Below are 26,717 nucleotides of genomic sequence, written 5' to 3'. Positions count from 1 at the left end.
CACCAATTCACCCCCCCCCCTCTCTTGGTGTAAAAAGAAGCCTACATGTTTTCCAATAGTTTGAGCACTACAACCTCTGATTTAACTACCAACTATTATGCTCTTGATCACCTTTAACCACATATATTCCGAGAGCTTCACATTACTTTACTGATCTCCACTCTTGAGTAGCATAGTTTCCAACTATACTATCTCATTACCAAAGTAAAATTTTTCTCTGTTGCAACGACAAAACCAAAGTGAAGACTCCATCCTCACTACTTCAACTTGTCAACCTAAACCATATGCATTTCTTGACCCACTAGCCTATAATCATATTTAGATCTATATCATCCTCAACATGAGATCACTAGCTTAATCAGTACCAAACCACTTTATGATAACACTTCCTTAACTTCTATAACTACAATTGTAACTACGCTACTCTGATCCTCATGCTTCCTTACTCACCAGTTTACTGAAAATAACACTTCCTTAACTACAATTGTAACTAGAAAGCTCACCCTTGAATAACCTTCTTCAAAACTTCTATAACCTCACAAAACCCTAATAACTCTTCTTTTCCATGATAATCATTGACATTTCATTTCCTCATCACTATTTCTACTCCTAGAATACGTACATGCCTAAACCCATTCTCAACCACTAAGACTTATACTAGACTGTTTCAACCTGCCCTCAATTTCACTTTTGAGATTCTTCAAACTTTTAGTTCTCCTAATTATTTAACCGAGTCCAAACTACTATTGGCCTAAACAATCCACCACCTGCCTCTTACACTCCTTACACTTAACAGGACTATCTCATTATGAACTATTAACATTGGTTCTCCTTTAGACGCCAATGTAATAGTGAACCTCACCACTCTGATGTGGAAATTCTAGTACCTGCTTTAGAATATCAACCAAAAACTCTTACATCAAAAGACTACTCTTCTCTTCCACACTTCTCCTCATTTTCTGACTTGATCCACGCCTGATGTATACCCACTGGCTATTCTTCTTGAAACACTACACTTCTTTTGAAGATAAAAAGAAAACTCCAGAAAAGAGATTGGAACACACCAAACCATCCTTGCAATCATAGTCCTATCTTATAAAAGAAACAACTTCATCTCTCTTTCACTTGCGTTTACCAAACTCCCCTGATTCACATAACATTGATTCTCAACTATATCTTAATCCACCCTTGAGCATCACCATTGTTTTCCTTCTCTCAAAACGAGAAACTTCTTTGAAAGACTAAAACTCCCTTAGAACAAGGGTTATAAACAATTCATTCTCTCCCCAAGGTCAAGCTTCAAACCTGAAAAGAAATTACTTCACATAAACCTCCAACCTAAGCACTTTGATCACCTCGCCAAAGGCTACATAACATAGAAATCTTCATGGAACCCTTACCATTACGAACATTATCAACTTACCCTCAAACTTTCTTCAAGAATTACCTCTTCAACTCGAAACCTCAGAAACACAAGGCTTGCTTCTGAACCTCTGAACCATAGAGTATCATCAACCCACAAGCAAACGTTCTTACCCACTCTTAATTCCACAATCTCACTACCTTCTGTAACCCGTCCTTCGACAACTACTTCTTTCTTGATCAAACTCAATCAGTTACTCAACACCACCACAAAACCATACCTGATTAAAACTGACTTCATCTCAATTTGCAATCTCATATCCATGAACCTCTCAACCAACCCAATTCTCTTATCATCTCGATAATCACTTCGATAACTTATATTGTAGATACTCCTTTTTTTATCTATTTCAAGACTTTTCCTCCCAATTCCTCACACATTGTACTCTTAATTTTCTTACCTTACCTTTTCTTACAAAACCGACGTTCTGATTTATTTCTCCCTTTTGTGCTTGAAATCATTTTCCTCAGTTCAAAGTCAAACCTTACTTCTATGCAAACTACAAATCTTGAAGCATCCTTCAAAACTTGACTCTGATGCATTCTCTCGTTAATAATATCTAACCATCTCTTTCTAATCATTACTCAACTTAAAACCCTTACAATTCTTCAATCTCCTCAAAGACTTCATGTTATCTCAACTTTGAAGTTTCGCTTTCTACTAAACTCTCCTTAAATCCGCTCCGTGTCCTACACAACTACTTCTTAAACTCTTCTTCTTTTACTTCCTTTCTAGATATTGATTCCCATTGTCCACTTTAGAATTCATATTCCTTTCTTAACTTAAGCTTCATACCATCCATTATTTTCTTATTCAAATCTCAAACATTATTGATACAGTGAACCATATTGCCACTCTCAACTATTTCTACTTTGTTGCCCACCAATACTTTCCTTTCTTTTCTGACCTCTGACGTTACTGATACACATGACCAAACTGATTTCTCAAATCTTGTTACACCAATGCTCACCCAAAGCTCCTCTTATTCTAGCCTTTGAATTTAACTCTTCTTGTGAAACATACGATATCTAATCTCCTGACTTTGTTCTTGAAATCTTCTTCACCCAAAAACATTACTTTTAAACTCCAATATCTCTACCCATCCCTTGAAACCTAAACTCTAGTCTTCTAACTCCTTATCTTCGAGGTAAGAATTTGTCTCAAAAGCTTAAACCAATTCTAATGAAGGTATACAGGTCAAGTTGTCCTTGAATCTACACTCCTCTACCACTATAGAGCACAGTACACTACCACAAAGGCAAGAAAAAGACAAAGATTACTAAAGACAACAACACTGGAACCACAACTCTATCTTTCCCCAAACCTTTAGAGTTAAGAAAGGAAAATCATCTCTGGTAAAAGTAATGAGTCTGCACCCTCATTACTCGTATCAAGATGTTTTTTTTTATTAAAAGTTCCAGTTAGATACACAACTCTACTATCTACACTTGGAGAAAATGGTAAACCATACCATTTAGACTCAACTCTTCACAGGGAAGACACGACAAACCCGCAACTCACAGGTCATCCTAAGGACGAATTGCTCTAGTACCATTAATGTAACATCCCATTTTAATAGTATAAAACTACCAAAATGAAACGTTTCATAGATGCTAAAAGAACAACTAGATAAAACAAACCTTATTCAAAGAAGAAATCTACTTCTGTAGATTTATCTAACAACTCATTTGCTTCTCCCTCACCTCTAGCTGGAACAACTGAAAAGGTAAATCCCTAAGCTCACACCATTAGGTGATCATCGCAAAAGAAAAACAACAACATACAAAGATATACACAAAAAAGCAAGCGTAAGCTAGATAAACAAGAAAGTTTCATATTTATAGTATTATCTGAAAAAAAAAATTCAACCCTCAATTCAAAAGGATATAATGCACACCGATCATTCCATACACTCATACTCAACAAGACTCATCCAGATTAGATATGAATGTCGAACTATTGGTAGTTTATGTACTTGTATAATACTGTTGGCACTCTCCAACACCATACAAGGTTAGTCCATCTCAATTGCCTAGGGCTAAATTCAAAGCCTATAGACAAGAACCTCCTGTTATTCCCACCACATGCATCATTCTTCTCTACTTGAGAATGAATGATCATTAGAGTGTCGGAGTAGACCACCATTTCAAAGCTCCATACATTCATATAACAACAACATCATCAACCAAGGCACTACTATGGAATCTCACCCTGAGTCATGGAATTACGTCCACTAAACATACTTCCAATACATACATAACCCCAAGAATCAAACATTATGTATTTCAATTCATATTGCAATTTAAATCATACTCCAAAACAAGTAGTAGAAACCAAGCATTCCAACATTCACATACATTATACACACTTCAAGAAAACACATAAAATCTTAATTGAAAATTTGATATTTTCACTTAGCACACCAAGTCCATTTCCTCAGCTAAAGCCCACTCGCTCAGTGCATCAAGTCTATTCGTTGAGCAAAACAAAAACAGTGGGTTCTGCTCACTCACCTCTCACTTAGCAGGAAGTTTCATTCAACGAGACTGCATAATTCTACAACATCAAAACTGTAGAATTGCACTACTCAACCACTCAAAACCTATTATATGCATCTTTTCTAACTTCAAACACTCATAGATTATATTATACACTCAAATATACTTAACAAATTGTGTCTAAACCATCATAAACACATTCTAAATTTTTTACTAACAAGATTAAACTTCAAAATATATTAAACCTCTACTTATGGACCCAAATTAAAATATATTATTTGTGGCACAATTTCAAGTAACTTAGGGAATCTAATAAGTCCCAAATGACTTACCAAGATTCTCTAAACTAACCATTACACATAACCTCTAACTCAAGTTTTCACTAGTTCACTTCCTAAAAAACAATTTCTAAATTAAGGTAAACTACACCTATCTATCACAAAAACTTCTTAACACAGATTTCATCCATTTTAAACATCTTAACCACTCATAAATCTAGCTTCCCTTACCTCTCAAAGAAACTGCCCAATCTTTAAAAACACTTCACCGATTACTTGAACCGCAAGGAATACCTAGACGAACTTACGAAACACCAAATTGAAAACGGACAGAGTCCTTAGAACTCTAGATGAATCAAGAATGTATAGAAGATGCATGATTACACATGCAAAAATAAAAGATTCCTCTAAAATAGATTTAGGAAGGAAAGGGGAAAAAGCAGTCAAATTTACTTGCTCTATTGAAGAAACTGATTGGTTAGAAACACAAACCTCATTGTTGTGGTCGATTAAGTATCTCCTGGTCATTAAAGAGATGACTCGGGAGTTAGAACTCTAAGAGAGAAGGTAAAGAACTCTAGAAAAGTTGTTTATAGAGAGATTGTATGTTGTAAAATAATGAAACTTGTTTATAATAAAACTATTTATAATAAAACCGTTTAAAATTAAAATAATCGCATATCACTATTTATAAACTACCACCACTTCTAAAATACCATTTTCTGGGTTTTTAGATTCTCCAAAACAAGAAAAATTTTCGTTCTCGAAAATTCACTCATTAGATAAAAGGAACAACCTATTATCATCACATTCTCTAATACAACCACCTATTTGACAAATATATTACTCCTCATCCAACTTACTGACATGAAAAACCTTGTCTTTATGCTAAAATGCTCTAGTGTTTAATGGTGTAGATTGGTATAGTCATTATTCTCAAACCAATATTGAATCCCCTACACCTCAACTTTTAAGAACCTTTCTTTCACATAATCAACCATATTGTTTCTGCCACACTGCCAACCCATCATCTATCCTCCACCACTTCTTGTAAATCTCTTCTAAAACCTCTACTAGTCTTAACTTCAAATCCACCCTTAATTGATACTTTTTTACCTCCTCTTGCTTCCTCTAAGAACCTCTATACCACGAGCTTGATCACTACAACTTTTGATTTAACTACCAACTGGTATGCTCTTGATCACCTTTAACCACATCTATTCTGAGAGCTTCACAATGCTTTATTGATCTTCACTCTTGAGTACCATAATTTCCAATTATACTATCTCATTACCAAAGTAAAACTTTTCTCCATTGCAACGACAAAACCAAAGTGAACCCTCCATCCTCACTCCTTCAACTTGTCAACCTGAACCATATGCATTTCTTGACCCATTATCCTGTAATCATACATAGATCTATATCCTCCTCGACTTGAGATCACTAGCTTGATCAGTACCAAACCCCTTTATGATACATCTCAAACTAGGATTGTCAAACCATTTTAGTTATAGTACTTTTAACTATACTAATGAAATCTCTTTACAACTTCACTTTAGACCCCAGACTTCATACTCTTCAACCAAATCTTACTCAATTCTTATCAAACCAAGAACTTGAATCTCCTCTTTGTTCAAACTATCTTTTAACACTTCCTTACCTCTAGGTTGATGCTACAACTCAAAATCATAGCTTAAATCATCTCCTTCATCCCTTGACCCCTCTCTCTATTCCACCTCTATTAATACTTCCTCAATTTAAGGTTGACACTATAGCTTGAAATCGTAAGCTCACTTTTTCTTCTGTATCTCTTACCTATTTCCTTTGTGAGTAACTCACTTCTAACCTTTGAAGATAACTAAACATTCTCAACTCATTCCCAGATAATGATATCACTGCCCAAACCATCAACACTTGATTAAGAAAGCTCTTCACGCATACCACTGATTGGTAATGACATGCCCATCATCATTCGTTGTGCTACTCTGATCCTTATGCTTCCTTACTCACCAGTGCACTGAAAATAACACTTCCTTCATTATAATTGTAACTAGAAAGCTCACCCTTGAATAACCTTCTTCAAAACTTCTATGACCTCACAAAACCCTAATAACTCTTCTTTTCCACAATAATCAATTCAAGAAATACCTCTCAAAGAAAACTCTAGCTTTCCTTACCTCTCACTGAAATTCCCCACTCTTTAAAAAAGCTTTGCTGATTACTTGAATTGCAAGGAATACCTAGACGAACTTACGAAACACCAAATTGAAAACAGAAAGAGTTCTTAGAACTCTAGATTAATCAAGAATGTATAGGAGATGCATGACTACTCATTCAAAAATAAAAGATTCTCTAAAATAGATTTAGGAATGAAAGGAGAAAAATGAGTCGAAACTTACGTGCTCTATTGAAGAAACTGATTGGTTAGAAACGTAGACCTCATTGTCGTGGTCGATTAAGTACCTTCTAATTATCAAAGAGTTGACCCAAGAGTTAGATTTCTTAGAAATAAGGTAGAAAACTCTAGAAAAATGGTTTATAAGGAGATGATACGTTTTAAAATAATAAAACTCGTTTATAACAAAACTATTTATAACAAAATCATTTAAAATTAAAATAATCGAGTCTCACTATTTTTAAACTACCACCACTTCTAAAATATCATTTTCTGAATTTTACACTTTCCAATCTCCACTTCTCAAACCAAAGTTAAAAGAATTTAATTAATCCATGTACACGAAGCTTAACATATTTTAATGTTACTTATAAAAGCACAGTTTTACGCGTAGTCAGAAATGTGGAATAAACAATGATAATGGCGGTTTTAAACTATCCAAGTATTTTGAAATAGAATAATTTCTTATTTAAAATAAATAAAAAATATATTATAACATATTCGTATTATGATATAAAGAAAATTATTCAACTTCTTTAAATAATCATTTGAGAAGAAGAAAATAATTAATAAAAAAGAGTGTTTTCGTTCTACCATTTTCTGTACTGATTGAATGGACACGTATTTGGTTTATGGACTCAAAACACAGCAAACACGAAGAATGATGGGTCCTCTCGATATTAACGAGGGCTCCTTCTTTCTGCACCTATCATTTCTTTGTACACCCTATGAATGTTTACATTTAGTAAATGTTGGTGGTATTTTGAGACTAGAAAAGAAATTCAGTTAATGATTTAAAATAGTAATATTTAATTTTAAAAATTTTTAAACTTAAATTACTATTACAATTTATTATATTATTAAAATAAGTTCAGGTATTTTATCTTCTTTTGAGAATTTCAAAAATATTTCCTTTAGTAAAATATCCTTTCATTATTTAAATAGAAAAAAAAAATCATTATTTTCTTATTCACATAATACTCGCACCATGTTATCAATTTGATGACCCTTGACTTTATGCATTAATGAATTTTTACTTTTTTTATTATTATTATTATTGATTGACAAAAATTGTATGTGAGTTATTTTCTTTATTGGTCTTCTTTGTTGTTTTTCTATTAATAACATGTTGAATGCATTGTATATTACTTTGGATAATATTCTAGGCAGTTTCCAAAACAATCTATCTCAAAATGCATCATGGATTTGTTATTGTTGAAATAATGTAACTAAACGTACTATATTATATAAAAAAATTCAAATATTTATATTAAAATTTGAATTGTATTATTTTATAATTTAGTTTTAAAAAATTTAAATAATAATTAATTGTATTATACATAAGTGTCTAAATTAAACACTATAATAATTAATTATTAGTCTTTAAAATTAATTACTATTTATAATATCTAATCTCATCGTTTGTACACAACGTAATACTTATCAACCATTAGAATTCTATTAAAAGAAAATTACAACTAAATCAATTACAGATATTTCTAATTTACATAATCTAAGAGATTATTATACATTTTTAAATAGGTTATCCGAAATAATGATGACCCATAGTAACCACAAACCGAACCATATAATCCATAATATTGGAAGAATAAATATTCCGAAATGTGTTTTTCATTCTTACAAATTATGTGATTTAAAAGTTAAAAAATATAATATCGGATTGTATTAGAAAATTTAAGAAAAAGACAAGATATTAAAGTTGTTTGGGGATGAAAGAGTCTAAAATGTCCATCTACCATATGTATTGTCTGATCTAAAATGTAAAGAAACAAAAAATAGAAGATGAAGAAATATAGTTGAGAGGTAGAAGAAAATGAAAATGTAAGAGGCTTTTTTATTTTTCAGCTTAAACCAAAATAAAGTGTTAATTGCTGCTGGACACACATTTTTCCGTAAATCACGCAGCTTTTGCAGACCCATCCAATTCCCACAAATCACGCACCTCATTATCAAATCCACAATTCATAACTAAATTATTTTAACTCTTAGTTAATATTGCCTCAGAGGACGCCCATACCATCAATACATAAAGTTTATGGCATAATTAAATATTTTTATTTCTAATCATACTTAAATATTAAATATTTTTATTTGAGATTATATTAAATTTTTTATTTCAACTATATTGTCAAGGTCAAAGGTTTATTATTTTATTAATGGTTGAAAATTTGAATAATTGTACAATACTTAGAAGTTATTTGCAGAAAATGTTCCGATACTAATGTTAGTAAAAATTTGATTATTTAAATAGTTAATACATATTAAATGTCATTATCTATCTCTTTACTTCACTTATATTTATAGAAAGCCAGTAAAAATTTAATTATTTAAGTATTTAAGATGTATTAAATATCATTAACAATTTCTTTATCTCACTTATATATATAGGCTAAGCAAAGTCCATTACAATTCCAACATGTAAACATTGAACCTGTATTAAATATTATTATCTACCTCTTTACATCACCTATATTTATAGATTATGCTAAAATTAGTAAAGATTCAACTATTTAAGCAATTAATGTGTATGAAATGTTATCACCTACTTCTTTACCTCACATATATTTATAAATTGTCAAAGTCACTAAAATTTGACTATTTAAACAGTTAATGTGTATTAAATGTCATCACTTACTTCTTTACCTCATCTATATTTATACCTTAGGCCACAATGAGTAAAGATTTCACTATTTAAGCAGTTGATGCATATTAAATGTCATACCCACCTCTTTACCTCACTTGTATTTATAGACTATATTAAAGTCACTAAAAATTAGACTATTCAAACCGTTAATAGTATTAAATGTCATCACCTACCTCTTTACGTTACTTATATTTATAAACTATGTTGAAGTCACTAAATATTAGACTATTCATATAGTTAATGTGTATTAAATGTCACCACCTATCCCTTTACCTCACATGTAATTATAGACTTCAGAATAAACTTTGAATTAGTGAGAGTTTAATCATAACTCAATTGATAATAATCATAATTTATCTTAGATTAACCTGTGTTATAGATAATTGTTTTACAATCGTTCAGTCTATAATTCATATCCATTTTATCTTAAAAATAAAGTGTGGTTGTACTTATGACATATGTATTATAATTTTAATTTTAAAATAATTCTTACAGTAATTATATGTAATCAATTGAGCTTTCTTATCAATTTGGAAAATCTAACATTGGAATTAGTCATCCATGATAAGTTTTTTTCTTTAAAAATTAACTTAAAATAAGTTGTATTATATTTAAGTATGATATTGGTTTTCCTAATATATCAATTTGATTGTTTTAGGGTATTTTTAATACAAGAATCAAATCATGACTTTAATAAAAATTTAATTTTTATAACACACCATATAATATGTGCAGCTTAATTAACACAATTTATAAGTTCAACTCGCGAAAAGACAGATATTTTTCAAATTTAAGAAATTAAAATTTAAATAAAATTTTATTAAAGTATACGTATTCTTGTGTTAAAATAAAAATTAAGAGAATATGATCTAATAAAATTAGATCAACTCCACAATATGATTACACCATTAAGCTCTTGGATTTTTATTTTGTATATTGTTTTGATCTTGCAATATAAAGTTATTCTATTTTGGACCATATTATTAGAGTCTTGCTTAAGTAATAACTTAAGAAAGAAATGTTACATAATTTGGACACATGATATCATGTCACCTTATACACAATGTTTTGTAGGTTAAGTGTTTTTTTAAGATCAATTAAATAACTACCAACTTATAAATTATTTTGAATGCCATAAAAGGGTTGGATAAAGATAATCGTGATATTATTTTTACTATTTATTGAATTATTCTTTTATTTCTTAATTCAAATTAAAAAAAATTAACATTATAAAAGTAACAAAAATTTAAAAAAATAGAAAGATGATATTTATTATATAAAGACATTTTTTTTATATGTAAAGTTTCTCCTGTTATTAAAAATATTTAGTAAGTTGTATTTAATATTTTAACATTATGTATGTAGGTGTACGACACATACCAAAAGAAAAAAATAGGGAGCAGAGGAGGTGCATCATAGTATAGCATAGGATGCGAAACAGAGGAGTGGCAGTTGCGTGAGAGTGAAGAGTGTGGCGGTGGAGTCAAGGAGGGACCGTTGGTAACGCATAAATAAATACACCAATCTATTTTTAAATGAATGTGAAATAAAACAGGGTACAAAAATGTAGATTAAATTAAAACTTGATTATTATATATTTTTTAAATTTTATTTCAAATTACATTAGGAAACACCATTTTTTTTTTAAAATGAGATCTCTCACATTTTTTTTTCATATGATATTTTCAAAATTAGAAATTTACTGGAATTCATAAAGTTCGATTAACTAATAATACAACAAGTGAATTTTAAATATATAAAGAAGAAATGATTATCTGATATATTTAAAATTTTTACATTTATTTAACACTACTCTTATTTGTTTTTTATTTTTTAAAAATTATAAAAATTTACATTTTTTAACTATTTTATTCTTATATTATTATTTATTGATAAGGTGATGTATACTCTTATTTATTTATTTATGGGATTAAAAATGATATTTAGAATGTGAAAGATGTCTTAATTAAAATAAAAAGTGGTTCTTTTTAGAGAGAGTGCTTTGTAACAAACAATACTTTAACACTAGTTATCGGCTTGTTGCGTGTGGAATGATGGTATGTGTTAAATTTTGCATTATTCCTGTCACTCATGTCATCCACTTTGGACAAATACAAGTCAGAAAACCCGCAAAGATAAAAGTAAAACCTTGTGTTTACCTGTTACTCCTTTATGAAAAACCAAACACGCCCTTCCAAAATTAAAGAGAAAAAAAGAAAATGGGGCCATCGAATTACAATGATGCGAAGTGGGGTTGTCTTGGTCAGTTTCTGCTTCCCAAAGCAGCAAAGACTCATTTTTTCTTTCTTCCTTTCATTTCTTTTCAAAAAAAATTGATTTTTTTAAATATTAAGGAATGACATATAATTAAAAATTAAGTGGATTCCTCGGCCAATGTTCCGACGTGCTCTCCTCTCCCTCTCTTCCCTATTCTCCAACTGTATGTGTTGCAAAACTTGACCTGTCCCTTTCCTTTTTTTTTTGCAGTCAAAATCCCAACACCTAACCGTTTTAGTGTGAGTGCTGTAGTGAAGGGTCATCACACGGTGTCTTTTATTTGACATTTGGTTTCCAATGGCAACTGGGTTTTCAAACTTTCGCTTTCCATGTTCCTCTTGACCACTGTAACTGCAGCAAGAAGCTCCTTCAAAAGGGTTGCTAGGTTGGTTTCTGCATTCCCGCTGTCTGGTTTGTTTTCTTAACTGCTTAAAGTTAGCTACTTGGTTTCTTGCAATTGGTTTTTTGGGAGCTGTTTGGAGAAGGGTAAATTGTTTGAGCTTTGAAAAGCAACCACCTTCACTTACCCATGCTTGCTTCCTTGTTGTGTTGGACTTGTTTGTCGGGAATTTTGCAACTTTCGATGTTTTTAAGGATTGGGTCGGGTTTGCTTTTGAGGGTTTATTTGTTTAGATTTTAATACAATGTGAGTGTTGCAGAAGATTCGGCAAAAATTGTGGAATTTTGCCTTTTAGTTTAAAATTTTCGCTTCTGTTGTTTCAAAAATTTCTCAGAGAATTGTGTGTCATTTGTATACTATTTCAGACAACTATGTACTTTGTAAGGTAATCAGCTTTTGGTATCTTATTAGTTGTTACAGAAGAGGTTGTCTTCTTCTTTATTATTCTTCTCAGCTTCCGTTGTTGTTATTTTGTATTCTATCAAGAGCTTTTAGCTTTCACTGTCTTGGTCTAAAAGGTTTTTCTGATTTTGGTTTGATCTGTTTCTGTTTTCCTTTGGCAGCACCTTTCTTTTTTATCCTCTTCACTCTCACAACTCGACTTTGAAGTTGCCATTGTTTTTTAATCTTTCCTTTATGGACTAGGTGGTCCTTCTTCCTTTACTTTCATTTATGGGGAAGATCACGACTTCTGCAACCCAACCTGTATCTCAAGAAGCTTCCAATTATGATGAGGTTTTTATGCAGCAGAGCTTACTCTTCGATGATAGTTTGAAGGTACTTTTATGATTTTGTACTTGCTGTTTAGTTGGGGATATTGGTTTCATTTTTTGTAAGAGCTTTTGGATTCAAGAGGCCCTGTTTTCAATCTTAATACTTAAGATCATTGTCTAATGCATCTGTGGCTTTGATTTAGAATATACTTCTTAATTAAGTGGGATAAAGTGTTTTGCTAGCTGTTTTTATTGTTGCATCTCTGTTCCTAGGATTTGAAGAATCTGAGAGCACAATTATATTCAGCAGCTGAATATTTTGAACTCTCTTACACCAACGATGACCAAAAGCAAATGTGAGTTGCGTTGCTAGAGCTGGTCGATATTAATGATGATACTGCCATATCCTTAGTATCCTCTCTTTATTGTTGATTTCTTTTTCTGTTATGTTCGTAGAGTGGTAGAAACATTGAAGGATTATGCCATCAAAGCCCTAGTAAATACAGTGGACCATTTAGGTTCTGTGACCTACAAAGTAAATGATCTGTTGGATGAAAAGGTCGTTGAAGTTTCTGTTGCAGAACTAAGAGTATCTTGTATTGAACAGGTATACCATTTAGCTTCAGATGGAGAAAGTCCACTAAAGCAATGCTTAAATGATTTCTAAGATAAAAAAATGATAGCTCTGTCATATTGAATGAGCAACGTCGACTTGTTAGTCACATTTTTCTTTAGATTAAAAGCTGATCTTTATTGCTTGCATAACTCTTCTTATTTCACTGATAACCTCCAGGACGCTTATAAATATCTAGTTATCTATATGTCTTTATTGCTTGGTGCTTAGTGTTGTATTCGTCAGAGAAACTTCTACTAAAAGTTATCTGCATATATGCTAATTGAAAACTTTAATTCAATTATCCAAAAAAGAATTGAAACTGCAATTTATACAATCTCAGCAGTTTGAGGTGTTAAAGAAACTCGGCAAGGTTCTGTTCACTACTGCAAATAGTATTTTTGTAATGAACTTGACGTGTGCTAAATTTGTTAAAACAGGAAGATGGAATTCCTACAAATATTTGTAGCATGTTTGATTTAAAAAGTGGTCAAGGTTTGAAACATAACAATAGAAGTAGCATAGTGCAAAATTCTCAATAAATCAGTTCATAACTTTTTACGCAAAACAGCATCCAAAAGCAAAAAATATCCACTACTTTGTTTAAACCTCTCTTATACCAACAAATAACAACCACTGAGCCTAATAATTGCACTGTATCCATCAAAAGCTGCTTGTGTTGTGCTTGTGCATTAACTACAAAGCACCTCATAAAACAAGTTATGCTATCAGTCTTGTACGTGTTGTTTTACTTGTCCTGTCCCTCATTATGTCTCAAATCACTTCATTCTTGATAAAGTTCATTTTTGTTCTCTTGAGAAAGCCAGTACAATAAAAATTTGGAGAGTAAAAAGATTTAATTACATTAGATAATGGTAGTTGGTGAATTTACCTATGGAAAACTGTATCTGGCAAGGACGTGATAGGTGGTCGGTGGCTGATATTGATGACCATAATGAATCTATGCCTTTCTAAATTTTATCTATATTTTATTCTCAAATTTTGATTAAGGCATGCTTTGAAAATACCACGCCCCATTCAATTCTAAGCAGAATTTTTCATCTGTAGCTGTGACTTTGATTATTGCCCTTTGTTGATATTAGGCTTAAATTCACTGAGTTTTAACAGATAATGTTAGCCAATTTATTAAAACAGTGGACCTAGATTGGTTAATTTTAAAAATATTGAAGGACTAAATGTGCAATTAATCCTTAATATTATTGAAGCTTGAATAACAATGTTTGCTTAATGTGGTATAACAGAGAATAAAGACTTGCCAAGAGTATATGGATCATGAAGGGCGTACCCAACAGTCATTGGTGATTAGTACTCCAAAATATCCCAAGCGTTATATCCTGCCAGGCAAGTATCTTACATTTGCATCTTCTCTTCTTATGGTGCTGTTTCCTTTTTTCCATTTCTATTATATTTTGTTCCTTTTGCTATTACAAAGTATGTTGATTTTGTTGAATAATCTCATATTCACATTCCTTAAATTCAAAAGTTCAGTTGGGGAGACCATGCATGGTGCCAACTACACAAAGTCAAAATATGAGGGTTTAAACCTAGATGATGAAGATGACTGGCCTCACTTTAGGAATGGTATATCTTTGTATCCTAATATTTTAATTCCACTTATCTAGGGATTAACAACATTACATATAAGCTCATATTCCTTTTATTGCGTTTGTTTCCCAAAGCTGTTCGAGCTACAATTAGAGAAACACCACCTTCTACAGCAAGGTAACTACAAATTCCACATCTTACTATAGGATTGAGTTGCTCATTGTCACAATAAGATCCTGAGGTAATTCTTTATTTTGATGCAGAAGAGGGCGTTCTCCGTCACCTTCTTTACAACCTCAGAGATCTGGAGCTTTTTCATTCACTTCTTCTTCAACCTTGCCTAAAAAAGATTTAGGTTGTATGCACATAGTACACTAAGATATATTCTTGATTCTTGAGTTTCTTTTTATTACGGCTAATGTCTTCCATGTTTGTTCTTTGTATTTCTTTGCCATTTTCACATAAAAGACATAAATCTCACTATATCTGTATTTTTACAATCTTGCTGCATGCACTGAAGAGAGGCGATCGGTTTCACCATACCGGTTCCCCCTTCTGCGCACCGGATCTCGGTCAAGTAGGCCTACTACACCCAAGATAAGTAGACCGACCACACCAAATCCTAGCAGACCCACCACACCAAATCCTTCCAATGCAAGACAAAGGGTGAGTTACACATAAATCATGGTTGGTTTACTCAGCATATCACAGATAACCCCAGTAGTTTATCTAACTGTTTCTGTTTATTCTTTCACCAGTACCCTTCAGAGCCACGGAAATCATCTTCTATGCGATTATATGCCGAAAGAGACCCTGCCAAAGACGTAGAACAGTACCCCAGTAAGAGTAAACGTCTCCTGAAGGCCTTACTAAGTAGGCGCAAGTCTAAGAAGGATGACATGCTATATACATACTTGGACGAGTACTGATACGGTAGAACCTATAGAAAGCAAGGGAAATATTCAAATATGTCATAGAATCTTGGAAACAAGTCAAATTTTGCTTGCTAGTTTGATAGGCTGCACTTCTTTGTCGTTTAAATGAACATTTATACGGTATTTTTCCTTTGTCTTTGTTTTACTTTGTGTAACTAAGCACCCCAAATTATGATGTGTGATAGTATAATAGCTCAAGCGTTGTTTTGAACAATGAATGTTATATAATCAAGTAAAGTTGGCATCATTTATCTTTTCTTGTAGCAAGTTGAAGTTCAAGGCTTACCACTGTTCCTCCAATTTTTTAGCCATAATGGCTGATGGAAACTAAACTAAGGTGTAAGCAACAAAATGAATGGAAATTGGATTTGTAGTCCTTGTTCTAGAACGTATTATGTTGAGTTTGTATATGTTTGTTTCTTTTCATGCTCATAGGAAACCTCCAAGAGATAGGAAACTTCGTGGGTCAATTATTTTCATTATGACAACTAATTGTGTATGTTAAATGCAATTTAATGGAGTTTTGCATTTGTTTTTGGCTCTTAAATATTATTGAAAAAAAGTGAAAAAATTGCATCATGTCCTTGTCAATGCGCATTATTTCTTGCAACTAAAGTGGATGTGTGTCAACTCGGATTCGAAGTTCCAGCCAACTACCACTTAAAAACCTACTACCATTTTCCTTCTAAATAAATGCATCTAGGAATTATCGTTATTTTTAAATAATGTTTACACCAAACAATATTTTGCAACTTTCATTTAGCTCAACTGAAAAGAGAAGTTGCATTTAAACAATAGCTTTTAGGCCCATTAATGCAGTTTATAACTCAATGAATACTTCCATTGTCAACCAGTAACAGTTTTTGTTTAAAATAAACTTCTCTTAGACATTTCTAGAAAAAAAAGAAACAAAAAAATCAAGTAAGTTTATGTATCAAATGAAATTAACTCGTGGATTAAGTAAATTTGTACAACTTTTTATATTCACCTGTTGAAGATAGTGGCAAATTTTGCGGTTAAACATGAAAGGGTGCACGACTCATGAGAACATTCAACACCATCCATTAAACCTCATCCTGCATCGGTCATTACGTTGTGTTGCAATTGCAGCATTGAACTGAATCAATCGTATTTCAGACTAATTACCTACTAATCAATGGGTAAGGTTGCATATGCTTGTACAATGAAACCATTTCTTCATATCTACAATCCATTTCGATGCCACTGTAATTGTCATCGTAGTTATTCGATAAAAATTTGTTCTAACCAATTATTGCTTTAAATAAAAGTTTTCAAATAATATTTTGTGAAGATAGTGAATAATCTTCAGACATGGAGAAAGGGAAACTTTCATGCAACATGGCAAAACTTATTAGTGATGGTGCAAGTTACAGAAAGTACAGTGAAACCCCTCTAACAACATTGGTAACTACATCATTATCACCGGAAGATCACTGGTTTCAAAATGTTTATCTTAGTTGGTCAGTTCACATGTGTAAGAAAAGATATTAATGGGTATAACCGTAACTCTCCTTGAAGATCAAGTTGATAAGATAGGTCAAAGACTATTCTCAAATCACAGAAAAAGAATTAGGGACTGCATTTGCAAATACAAGAATAGGATTGGAAGAAAAGAGGAAGATACAAATAAAAAACCAGAAGAATAATAAGAGGAGCTATAGAAGAATTGAAAGCTAAAGGATGAAGAGATACACAACAAAGTGAGAGATAAACAGATCAAGCACCTAATATGGGAATGACATCCATCTATGACCCACAGACCTGACTAACTATTTTGACTGTTTACATATTTCAAGTAACTAAGTACATTTGGTACTTAAAGCAAACTTTATACATATCTAGTAAACGTATTCTTTTTGCACTACAACCACGACTAAGCCTTTCCCTAATAGGTGGATGTGGATCTTTCTACACTATATGTTCTTGAATATATACAACTAATGGTCGCAAATGTATGAGGAATATGCACAAATGTAGGCATGGAAACCATGGATAACATTGTATATCCACTCATGTGAATCTTTTCTGCACAACAGAACTCTAATTCCAGAAAAGCATAACGGAAGCATGAACTTAACCAAGATGGAATTTATAACGGTGGAAACATCCATCCCATGGTCCAACCGAGAAGCAAGCCAGCACCGGCAAGGCCTATTCCCACCGCAAAAGCAACAACACACTTTGTAATCCCACATCTTCTGTTACTATTCTTCCGCTTCCCAGCTCTGTCATGACTCTTCTTAAGCAGCATTCCCCTACACGGGGACCAGGGTAAGGATGCTGGAAAGAGATTTATCAATGACTGGTTTTTGTTTCGGAGTTGCAGGCAGAGGTTCTCCAGCTGCAGCATGTTGAGCCACTGCTTGTAAGCAAAGAGCTGTGATGCCTGTCGAAAAAAGAGACTCAGGATGTGCTCCTTCTCGCTGTAAGCTCGCTGTGCTGCTTTCTCAGCCTCTCTTGCTCTTGTTTGAGAGTAACACAATGCTTTCAATAGCTCAGACATGCTACTGTTCTCAGAATTTGTGTGGCATCCTTTGTTGCTTGAACTAGAATCTGTGCTCTGGATGAAACTGAACATAAGAAGCATAATTTATTAATAAATTGATCATAGAATAATCACGAAATTTCAACACGACAGTATAAAAGTTGTAAGAAAAAATTCCAAAAAAAAAATCACCAAGTGTGTGTTTTAGTAATGAAACCGTGTTGCACGAGCAGGAATTCAATACATCCACTACAACAATTATGTTCTATCATTGTATCGTAAATTTCCAAGAATAGAGCGTCAGTGCACATCTTTCAAGGTCATAAGATAAAACATGTCCTTCAAGGATCGAAATATAGCTTGAAAGGAGAGCATTTACATATATTTTTAAAAGCTTAGGCAAAACCATCATTGCTTTTTTTGTTGAATTAAATTCACAAAAATATGATATTTTCTACCCATGTTGGTAGCTCTATACATTCATACAATTAGTTGGTTATCAGATACAAAAAAAGTATTAAATTCAGTTAAATTTGTATATCATCAAATTCCCCGATAACATGAGATGGATAACTAAAACTACTTTGAAATCGGTAAGGGCAATCAGTCAGAGCCAAACATCCGTCGAAATAAAAGAAAAAATCTAAAACCTGTCCACATAAGTAATTATGGGATGACATCTTCACGATCCTTATCTGATATATAAAGAAATGTGTACTATCTTGATGAAATATGTATAGTTTCGAACAGATAACTAGCTTCAGTCCCTACTGCATTGGAAACAGCATACATACAAGGTACCTCAATGTAGTTAGCATCTATAAATAACAATCCTTAACCCTATTAGGATGTTCAATATTTTAAACACGAGAAAACATCAAATATCTTACAAAATTGACTGACCATCATGGCAGAGATTGCAGAAAACAAATAAAAAATTGTAAAGTATGCCGCTGTCTATTACCTGGAAAGCTTGCTTGAGTCCTGAAATGAGCAGTCAGAAGTGGATATTCCCGTTGTATAACCATCTGCATCAGAAGAACCAGACTCGGTTTTACGATTCAAAGATGATGGTAGAATCTTATCATGGTCAACACCTTTAGGGTAGGGAGGCCTCTGACTAACATGCTTAGTTTGGGGATGAGGGAGATCACAATTCTCAATATGATCAAGTGACTTCCGAGCAACCAAGGAAGCCAATTCATCTTTTCCAGCAGTGCGCCACCAAGGGCCAGTTTCCTCATCTGCCATCAAATGTGATTCTAAATCAGATGATGTCATCTTAACTTGTTCAGAGACCAAGAAATTGGAAATATCACAATCCATAAAACGACTGTCTGAAAAACATAGTTCCCCCTGATCTTTCTTCTTAGGAGTACGATTTAAATCAGTATTCAGTGAAGCCTCAAATTTTGGCATTCTTGTATTGCTGTTTTTCATACACGTAGGAGAGACATGCCGCGGGTGCTCTGCAGATAAATTATCACTTTCCAAATCAGAAAAAGTATCGAAGTCTTTGACCAATTGATCTGTCCCACTCTTGACACTTCTATTAAGCAATTCACCATAGAATGCACCAAATTCAGACTCGTAGGAATCCAGATGTTGACATGTATAATTTGTTTCATCACCCAAATCACTCTTCACATGTAGCCACCATTTCATTTCTGGTAGTTTATCAGAATTCAGATCATGGGGCATGCAAACTGAATTGGCATGAATGTGGTCATTAGTAGAATCACAAGGAACCCAATCAGATACTAATCTTTTTGAAACTGGTGAAGGATGATCCGAAGTATTTAGGGGAATCCGGAAATCTTGAGTAAAACACTTAGCTGCATAAGGTGCCTTCCCTTCTGCTGACGCCATTGCTTACGACTAGTGTCTTAAAGATGACCTTTTTAAGAGGCAACTTTTGAGGGATCCAGCATCTGTTGATTCAGTAAAACAAACTCCAAACATTAAAACATTACATACAAACTACATAGGTTGCAAACTAAAATCTCAAAGAAATGTTAAATATATACTGTACAAGACCAACAAATTACCAATCTTTCAATTTAGCTGAAAAGGTATGTGATAGCAGAAGAAACACGGGAAAAGTAGGTCCACCAGCTCTAAAAATTGTTGCCAAAATCCCCACAAAAATCATTGTAGAATGTTGATTATTAATCATATTTCTATTTCCCTGTCATTAACAGAGAAAGAACATTCATCTTCAAACGCCAGTCAAGCAGGAAAGCTAGAAAAACAAAAGGTCAATGACTCAACAAAAATTTATGAGTGAAAAAGAAATCCAACAAGAGCAAACTTTTCCAGAAAGACCTAAGTTGCAAGAAAACTAATTTTCAAAGAACCTTAAAATGGAGTCATGAAAACCCCAAATCATTAAGTAGATTTTGCTAAGTAAAATAACCAATGCAACCGTTAAAAAAAAAAAAAAAACTTTAGGTGGTTAATTGACAGACAAGGAACATGTCGATTTTGGGTGTGCAGAATTCCACTTAAAATTTCTGGAAGAACTGAGTGTCTGAGACAGAACATCACGTACATGTCAACTTTCTGGAATTCTCTTGCCAGTTACACCCCCAAACTATGAAACCCCATGAAAGGGAAACAAAAAAGATGTATCTGGCATAAATCTCAACAAAAGAAGATAAAAGGTCCAGCGAAACTGGACAGTACAAACTACATGAGATCCCAAAGAAGCAAGGACAAGAATATTCAGTTAAGTGATTAAAGGACAGAGAGAGAGAAAAAAAGAGAGAACTTGCCTTGATTATAATCAGAAACGAACTTCCTTGTAACACCGAAACATGTTTGAGACTTTGCTTGTACACCTGTCCAAGAGGGTGCGTGTTTTGCATTTACGAGTAATACTGATGTCAAAGGAAAACAAGAAGAGTATCAATAATTGTGTTATTTACACCCATGCTCCTAAATATCTTCCTTTTTTGTTCCCTTGTCACACTCCCATCCCATGCTTTTTGAATTATTGTTCCCTCATCCTTCTATTCCAATCTCTCTCTAACATCAATTGGTGTGCCCTCAATAAATACATTTGCTTTTTCTACTATTATCATGATTCAATCTTTTTATAATTATATAATTGATTTTAAAATTATTAAATCAAACTAAAAACATAAAAATTGTATTTTTCTGCATAACTTCTTTATTCTCTCACGTGTCCAAGTGTCCAGATTTTCTCGGAAACTGTGCCAACATCGTTCTCAACGCAGTTTACAAAGGCTTCTAACTGTGACACCTGCGCAGCCCCTTGTGACTCTTCTTTGAAAATATTTTGCTTAGTTCTTGTAAATAATTTTAATTCCTCTTGCAACATTTTTAATTAACTTTTATCTTTTTATGGTAAGCATTAAATATTAAATATTAAATATTAAATATATTTACATTTTAAGGCCTTAAATACTTTTTCTCTATAAATGTACCACAATTATTTATGTCATTACTTTTTCTTATTTCTGTTCCCTTTTCAGAAAATGTGATCATTATCACCTACCCACTGATTTCAATAATTTTATTTAATCAGTTATCCATTTTTCCTAATCAAGAAAACGATGCTTAGATTTACATCCTAACCATTTAATTAGTTGCACGTCACTCTCGTATAGGACAACATCCACTCAGGACTTTATCTCCACACTCCTCACCTACTTTTTGCATTTTAAGAGTCAAATTCATCTTCAAAAAATCTGTTAAGTTCTCTAAATCAAACGCATTCTTATCAATTACTTCAATATATCGACAATAATTTGTAATTAGATGGAGTAAAATTGTTTCACACTACACAGTTAAACTCTTTTTTTCGGAGAGTTTGAATTATGTGAATGTTGATTAAGCTCCAAAAAGAAGCATTTATGCTTTGTTCTCTTGTATTAGGGATTAGCCATCCGTATACGTTCCTCTCACAACCTGAAAGCAACATGGAAGCACTTGGAAAAACATTTCAAGCACGAAGGAAAAATAAACAAAAAATAATCATAATCATCACATAATACCCCTTAATAATTAACCATCTGATTATACTTTTTCCTAAGCACAGACAGTCTTCTGTGAAGGGTAAGCTTTTCATCTTTTTTCCCTAATTTATCCAAGTAGTATACAATTTTTTTCAGCGTAACCAAAATCTCCTCACTTTCATATCCAAATTCTCTTTCTTGGATATTCAGGATCCTTCTAAGCAACCCGAGTAATTCACTGTCATCCTTACCAAGTCTGGTTTGAATAGACACCAAACAATCCAAAGCCTCCCCTGCCATGCATAACATATGGTAAATATCAATTTCATCCCAAAAGATTAAAATTCCCCTTTGGTGCAAGAATTGTATTACTACGATCATCAGATAAATGCAACACAATTAATTGAATGAATTGAATAATGAGTAACTTGATCATATTAATTTGAGCCTGACCAGGCTTTCAATGAAGTAAGGGAAGGCTTACCAACAGGAAGGGAATTTTTTCCAAAGGCCTTCTCACGGATGCGTAAAACCTCCAGGGCAAGTTTCTCTGCTTCTTCATCATTTTTCAAATGGTAGAGTGTAACTGCGAGATGTAACATAGGAAAGCTGATGGACTGGTCATCAGTTCCCTTCTGCTTTATCATGATTTGCAAGCTTCTTCTCAACAGGTGCTCGGCATCTGCATAATTCTTTGACCGTGAATACGAAGTTGCAAGGTTTATCATGTGTGTCACCAGGATTGGGTGCTCCTTTCCTTTGTGCTTCTCAGTGATCCACAAACACTCCTCTAATAGCTCTCTGCCTTCTTGTCCTCTTTGAATTAAACAAAACAAAAAGCTTCAATTGAAAACCAACCAGCTTTGGCGTTTTAATCTTGTTTTCCTTTATGCTTTCTTCCTTGCTTCCTTTCTATTTATTTTTATTTTTTTGGCTTTTTAGAGAGGAGATTTTAGGAGGGTTACATAGCAAAACCATCTATATAGAAACAAAAGGTGATAGGGAAGCTTACCTCCCAGCGACATGAAGTAATTCAGCTAGATCCACCCTCATCTTTTCCAATATACTGTCATCTGGTGACAAGTAATTTGAATCCTTCATGACCTGAATAGCACGTTTAAACAATTGTATTGCTTCATCTGATTTCCCTGCAAAATTTATCGTACTCACATCAATAAGCAGATAGGTTTCAACTCTCCAATTCCAAAACAAAATTAAAAAAAAAGAAACCAAGGACCATGTGTGCGTTTACATCTAAATAATAAATAACAACAGCAAAGTAATTTCCATATATAACTTGAGACCAAATAAATTTGAATGTAGGTGTTTCCACCACTTATGCGGATACACCATACATAAAAGAAATTCAAATCAACACTAAGTTGATTGTGCGACACGGAGAGAAAGCAAAATAAAGGGATATAAATATAAATGGGATATACAAGAACAAATAAATTGTATGTGCAAGTTCCAAAGTTACCTTGGGCACTCTTAACACGGGCTAGGGAACTGATAGCAATTCCAATTCTTCCATCATTTTGTCCATATAATTTAGTGTATATGTCGAGAACTCTAGAAACCAAACAAAAATATAAGTAATATAGAAGAAAGCAGAGTCAATAATGCACTGGGTATGGAAGGAGAAACTAAATTAACCTAGTAAAATGAGTTTCAGCATCATTGGCTTTCCCTTCTTTGAGTAAAAGATTGCCGAGGCTAAGTAAAGGTACGACCAAATCCTTACTTTGGGCACCTCTACTTGATCCCAAAAGAGTGATCACACGCTGGTAAATCTTTATTGCTTTTGTTGCTTTTCCGAAAGAGCCAAGAACTTTTGCCATACCCAAATAAGGTGTGATAAGTAAAGTACTATCCTTACCTATAAAAGAAGACATTATATTATTGAGAATATCAACATTTTGACAAGCCAATTTCAAAGCAAAGTTGGCTTCACGGCAGATAATTTCAGCTAAGGTATCTGGAGATTGAAATGGTTAAAAATAACTTCTAACTAGACACGCACAACTAAAAAATCTCAAGAAAATAGCTCCAGATTTCTAATCAAACAGATAAGCAACACAACATAACCACATTCATAGTCCTTCACAACAGGTAAATAAAATCAAGTACTATATAAAACTAACATTACTAACTGAAAATTGTTCTCACCGTAGGTCCCCTCCATAATGTAGACAGCCCTCTGATAGGTGTCCAATGATTTTTCAAACATGTTCAATGTTGCATACATACTTCCCATATGCATAAGTATTGAATCCAGACGAGGTGCATCATCCTTCAAATTGTCAACAATTTCTTTCATCTGGCCATAAATGAAAATATAAGAATGCACTCCGCAGAAAAGGGAACAACAGAAAGAGGTGTGCAAATGTAACACTTTAGCATTTCAGAAGAAATGAGAAACTTAATTATTTTCGATTTTCATCTGGGTATATACAAACTAAGACATACACAGGAAACTATTTCAGTACAAGGGAATCAACCATGTGATACCAATATAAAATTAGTATCCACTAACCCCGCTAATGGAAACAAATAGCCTCATGCAAGAATGTCAGCCAAGAAGAGTGATAGAAGATAATTTAACTGCATGCATTTTTGGTGAGCAATGACCATTTATTCATTCTAGCTCCAGAAATCATGAAAAGTTAATTAACTCATGTTAGAAAACAAAAATAAACCGACAATTGACTTCTTCATTGTACTCTTACACCATCTCATTATAGTAAAATCTGGTGGTGTCAGTTCTTCATAAATTGGTATGCCGAAGTCATACTCTAGAACACTAAAAAAGTCATGCAGAATCTGAGATTTCAACTAATGACATACCATGCAGACATAATTTAATTTACCTAATTAGATAAGGTATGAAAATGACAAAAGAATGAACAAGAACAGAAGGAAAGGGGAAAATACCAGATCCAACAAAGATCCAACAAATTTTAAGTCTCCAACAGCCATGTAACCTAGTGCTATAACATCCAAAATTGCAGCTTCTTCTATGCCTTTAGTACCTGCATTCAGGCTCTCTTTGACTGCTTCGTAATTCGCAGTTAGCAGGTCTATAGCATCACTTTTATTTCCCATCCTGATCATTCTTTTCACTTCATCAAATAATTCTTCCAATTCTCTTTCTAAACTGCCAATTCTGTAGAATGTGAAATTTCCAAAGCCAAGGGACATTGTCAATTAGAAAAACGAACAATTTAAGTAATAAAGATGGAACAAAGATGCTGTATCCTTAGACGATAAATTTCCAATGTATTGGTAAGAAAATTAAGGAACAAAATTGAAATTTGGAAATACTTCAAAATGCAACAAGCATAAACAGTAGAAGAAAGGGAACAGACAATATTATTTGAACCAATACCCACCGCTGATGGTCATTTGGAGCTGAAAATCCTGAATAAGCATCACTATGCGGGCCTGTCCCACCACATTCCAATGACCCAACTGAAGATCTTGAGATGCAGACCCGAACAGAAGCAGTCTGAATTGGAATAATGTAAAGCTTTTGACTGTAATTTTGCTTTTGATTACAAACAGAGAAGCATGATATGCTTTTCAACTCACACAATGATAGCATATGCGGAAGCTCTTTGCTTGTCCTAATAATATAGAGCAGAAGGCATTAAACCAAACCACAACAAATTACTGTAAATGTACTCAAAACGAAGAGTCGACAACCAAAGAAATGAGGATAAAATGACCAGAAACCATTATTTGCACTCACAGATTAAACATGTATCCTAGCCCAAAACTCACCTGAATTGTTAAAAGACACCATTCTGCACTGAACAATATTCATTTCTTTCATTATTTGTATGTTTTGAGTTAGTAAAGTGCACAAGTTTCAATTAATAAAATTGAAGTTGTTATCCTAAGGTGATTCATAGCAGCGAAGAAAGAAGTGGCAAGGAACGGAAGTAGCATAGTTGGGAGAAGCAGAGCATTAGCACAAACACAACTTAAGCATGGAAAGAGCAGAAAGAAAACCTGATTCCGGTGAAAGAGTGCGAAGGAAGAAGACATGAACCTTTCATCGTCTACCTCTTCCTCCTAGGATCAAACCTTAACACTTAATGCGAAGAACAGATAATGCGCGTGTTTTTTTCTGTGGGCTAGTTATGACATTTTGGGCCTCCACTCAGATATTAAATTCAAAATAAATTGTTGTTTACACCTCCCAACATTATTAATGTACACTCTCACATAGTATAAAGGTTGTTGTTCTGTTCTGTTAAAGATAACTGATTCCCTAATTTTTAAACAAATAATTTCCATTATAAACTTTCCGGAATTAAAATTTTAACATTTTAGAGATTACATTTTAGGAAATTACTTTCCAATTTTTTTTTTTTAAATTAACATTTCAAAAAGTCACTGTTAAGAAAACTATTTTAAAAACCTAAAAAAAATAAGGGGTATAAAGTAAGATCCGACTATTTTA

At 33.1% G+C, this 26,717-nt stretch overlaps 3 protein-coding genes across 9 annotated transcripts; 1 reads left to right on the top strand and 2 right to left on the bottom strand.

Annotated features, from left to right (window-relative positions):
* Nucleotides 1-11,613: 11,613 nt before the first annotated feature.
* On the top strand, nt 11,614-16,017 carry LOC106775134 (protein ABIL2). Of its 4 annotated transcripts, XM_014662197.2 has the most exons (11): nt 11,614-11,699; nt 11,789-11,921; nt 12,582-12,713; nt 12,923-13,005; nt 13,106-13,256; nt 14,525-14,624; nt 14,772-14,864; nt 14,963-15,005; nt 15,092-15,183; nt 15,349-15,494; nt 15,587-16,017. In XM_014662197.2, the coding sequence occupies exons 3-11, from the start codon at nt 12,609-12,611 to the stop codon at nt 15,755-15,757; spliced, it is 984 nt and encodes a 327-aa protein (XP_014517683.1). In that variant the 5' UTR covers nt 11,614-11,699; nt 11,789-11,921; nt 12,582-12,608; the 3' UTR covers nt 15,758-16,017. The 4 variants fall into 4 exon arrangements, with proteins under 4 accessions (XP_014517683.1, XP_022642828.1, XP_022642827.1 ...); XM_022787107.1 differs by having other exon boundaries at nt 11,640-11,947; XM_022787106.1 differs by having other exon boundaries at nt 11,641-11,921.
* Nucleotides 16,018-17,344: 1,327 nt separating this feature from the next.
* On the bottom strand, nt 17,345-21,274 carry LOC106775987. 3 transcript variants are annotated; one of them, XM_014663262.2, is made up of 4 exons: nt 20,738-21,029; nt 20,318-20,457; nt 19,234-20,200; nt 17,345-18,354 (listed from the first exon to the last, which is right to left on the bottom strand). In XM_014663262.2, exons 3-4 carry the CDS (start codon nt 20,136-20,138, stop codon nt 17,874-17,876), a joined length of 1,386 nt encoding a protein of 461 aa, XP_014518748.1. In that variant the 5' UTR covers nt 20,139-20,200; nt 20,318-20,457; nt 20,738-21,029; the 3' UTR covers nt 17,345-17,873. The 3 variants fall into 3 exon arrangements, with proteins under 3 accessions (XP_014518748.1, XP_014518749.1, XP_014518750.1); XM_014663263.2 differs by having other exon boundaries at nt 20,821-21,029; XM_014663264.2 differs by lacking the exons at nt 20,318-20,457; nt 20,738-21,029 and adding an exon at nt 21,044-21,274.
* Nucleotides 21,275-22,216: 942 nt separating this feature from the next.
* Nucleotides 22,217-26,365, bottom strand: LOC106775153. 2 transcript variants are annotated; one of them, XM_014662221.2, is made up of 9 exons: nt 26,264-26,365; nt 25,642-25,875; nt 25,184-25,415; nt 24,419-24,569; nt 23,906-24,128; nt 23,730-23,821; nt 23,262-23,397; nt 22,734-23,065; nt 22,217-22,542 (listed from the first exon to the last, which is right to left on the bottom strand). In XM_014662221.2, the coding sequence occupies exons 1-9, from the start codon at nt 26,308-26,310 to the stop codon at nt 22,292-22,294; spliced, it is 1,698 nt and encodes a 565-aa protein (XP_014517707.1). In that variant the 5' UTR covers nt 26,311-26,365; the 3' UTR covers nt 22,217-22,291. The 2 variants fall into 2 exon arrangements, with proteins under 2 accessions (XP_014517707.1, XP_014517708.1); XM_014662222.2 differs by having other exon boundaries at nt 25,642-25,757; nt 26,264-26,344.
* Between the last annotated feature and the right edge of the window lie 352 nt (nt 26,366-26,717).

Source organism: Vigna radiata, chromosome 10, assembly GCF_000741045.1.
Source record: "Vigna radiata var. radiata cultivar VC1973A chromosome 10, Vradiata_ver6, whole genome shotgun sequence".
Taxonomy (NCBI): Eukaryota; Viridiplantae; Streptophyta; class Magnoliopsida; order Fabales; family Fabaceae; genus Vigna; species Vigna radiata.
The sequence above is the reverse complement of the archived record's forward strand: the minus strand, read 5'-3'. Positions and strand labels throughout refer to the sequence as shown.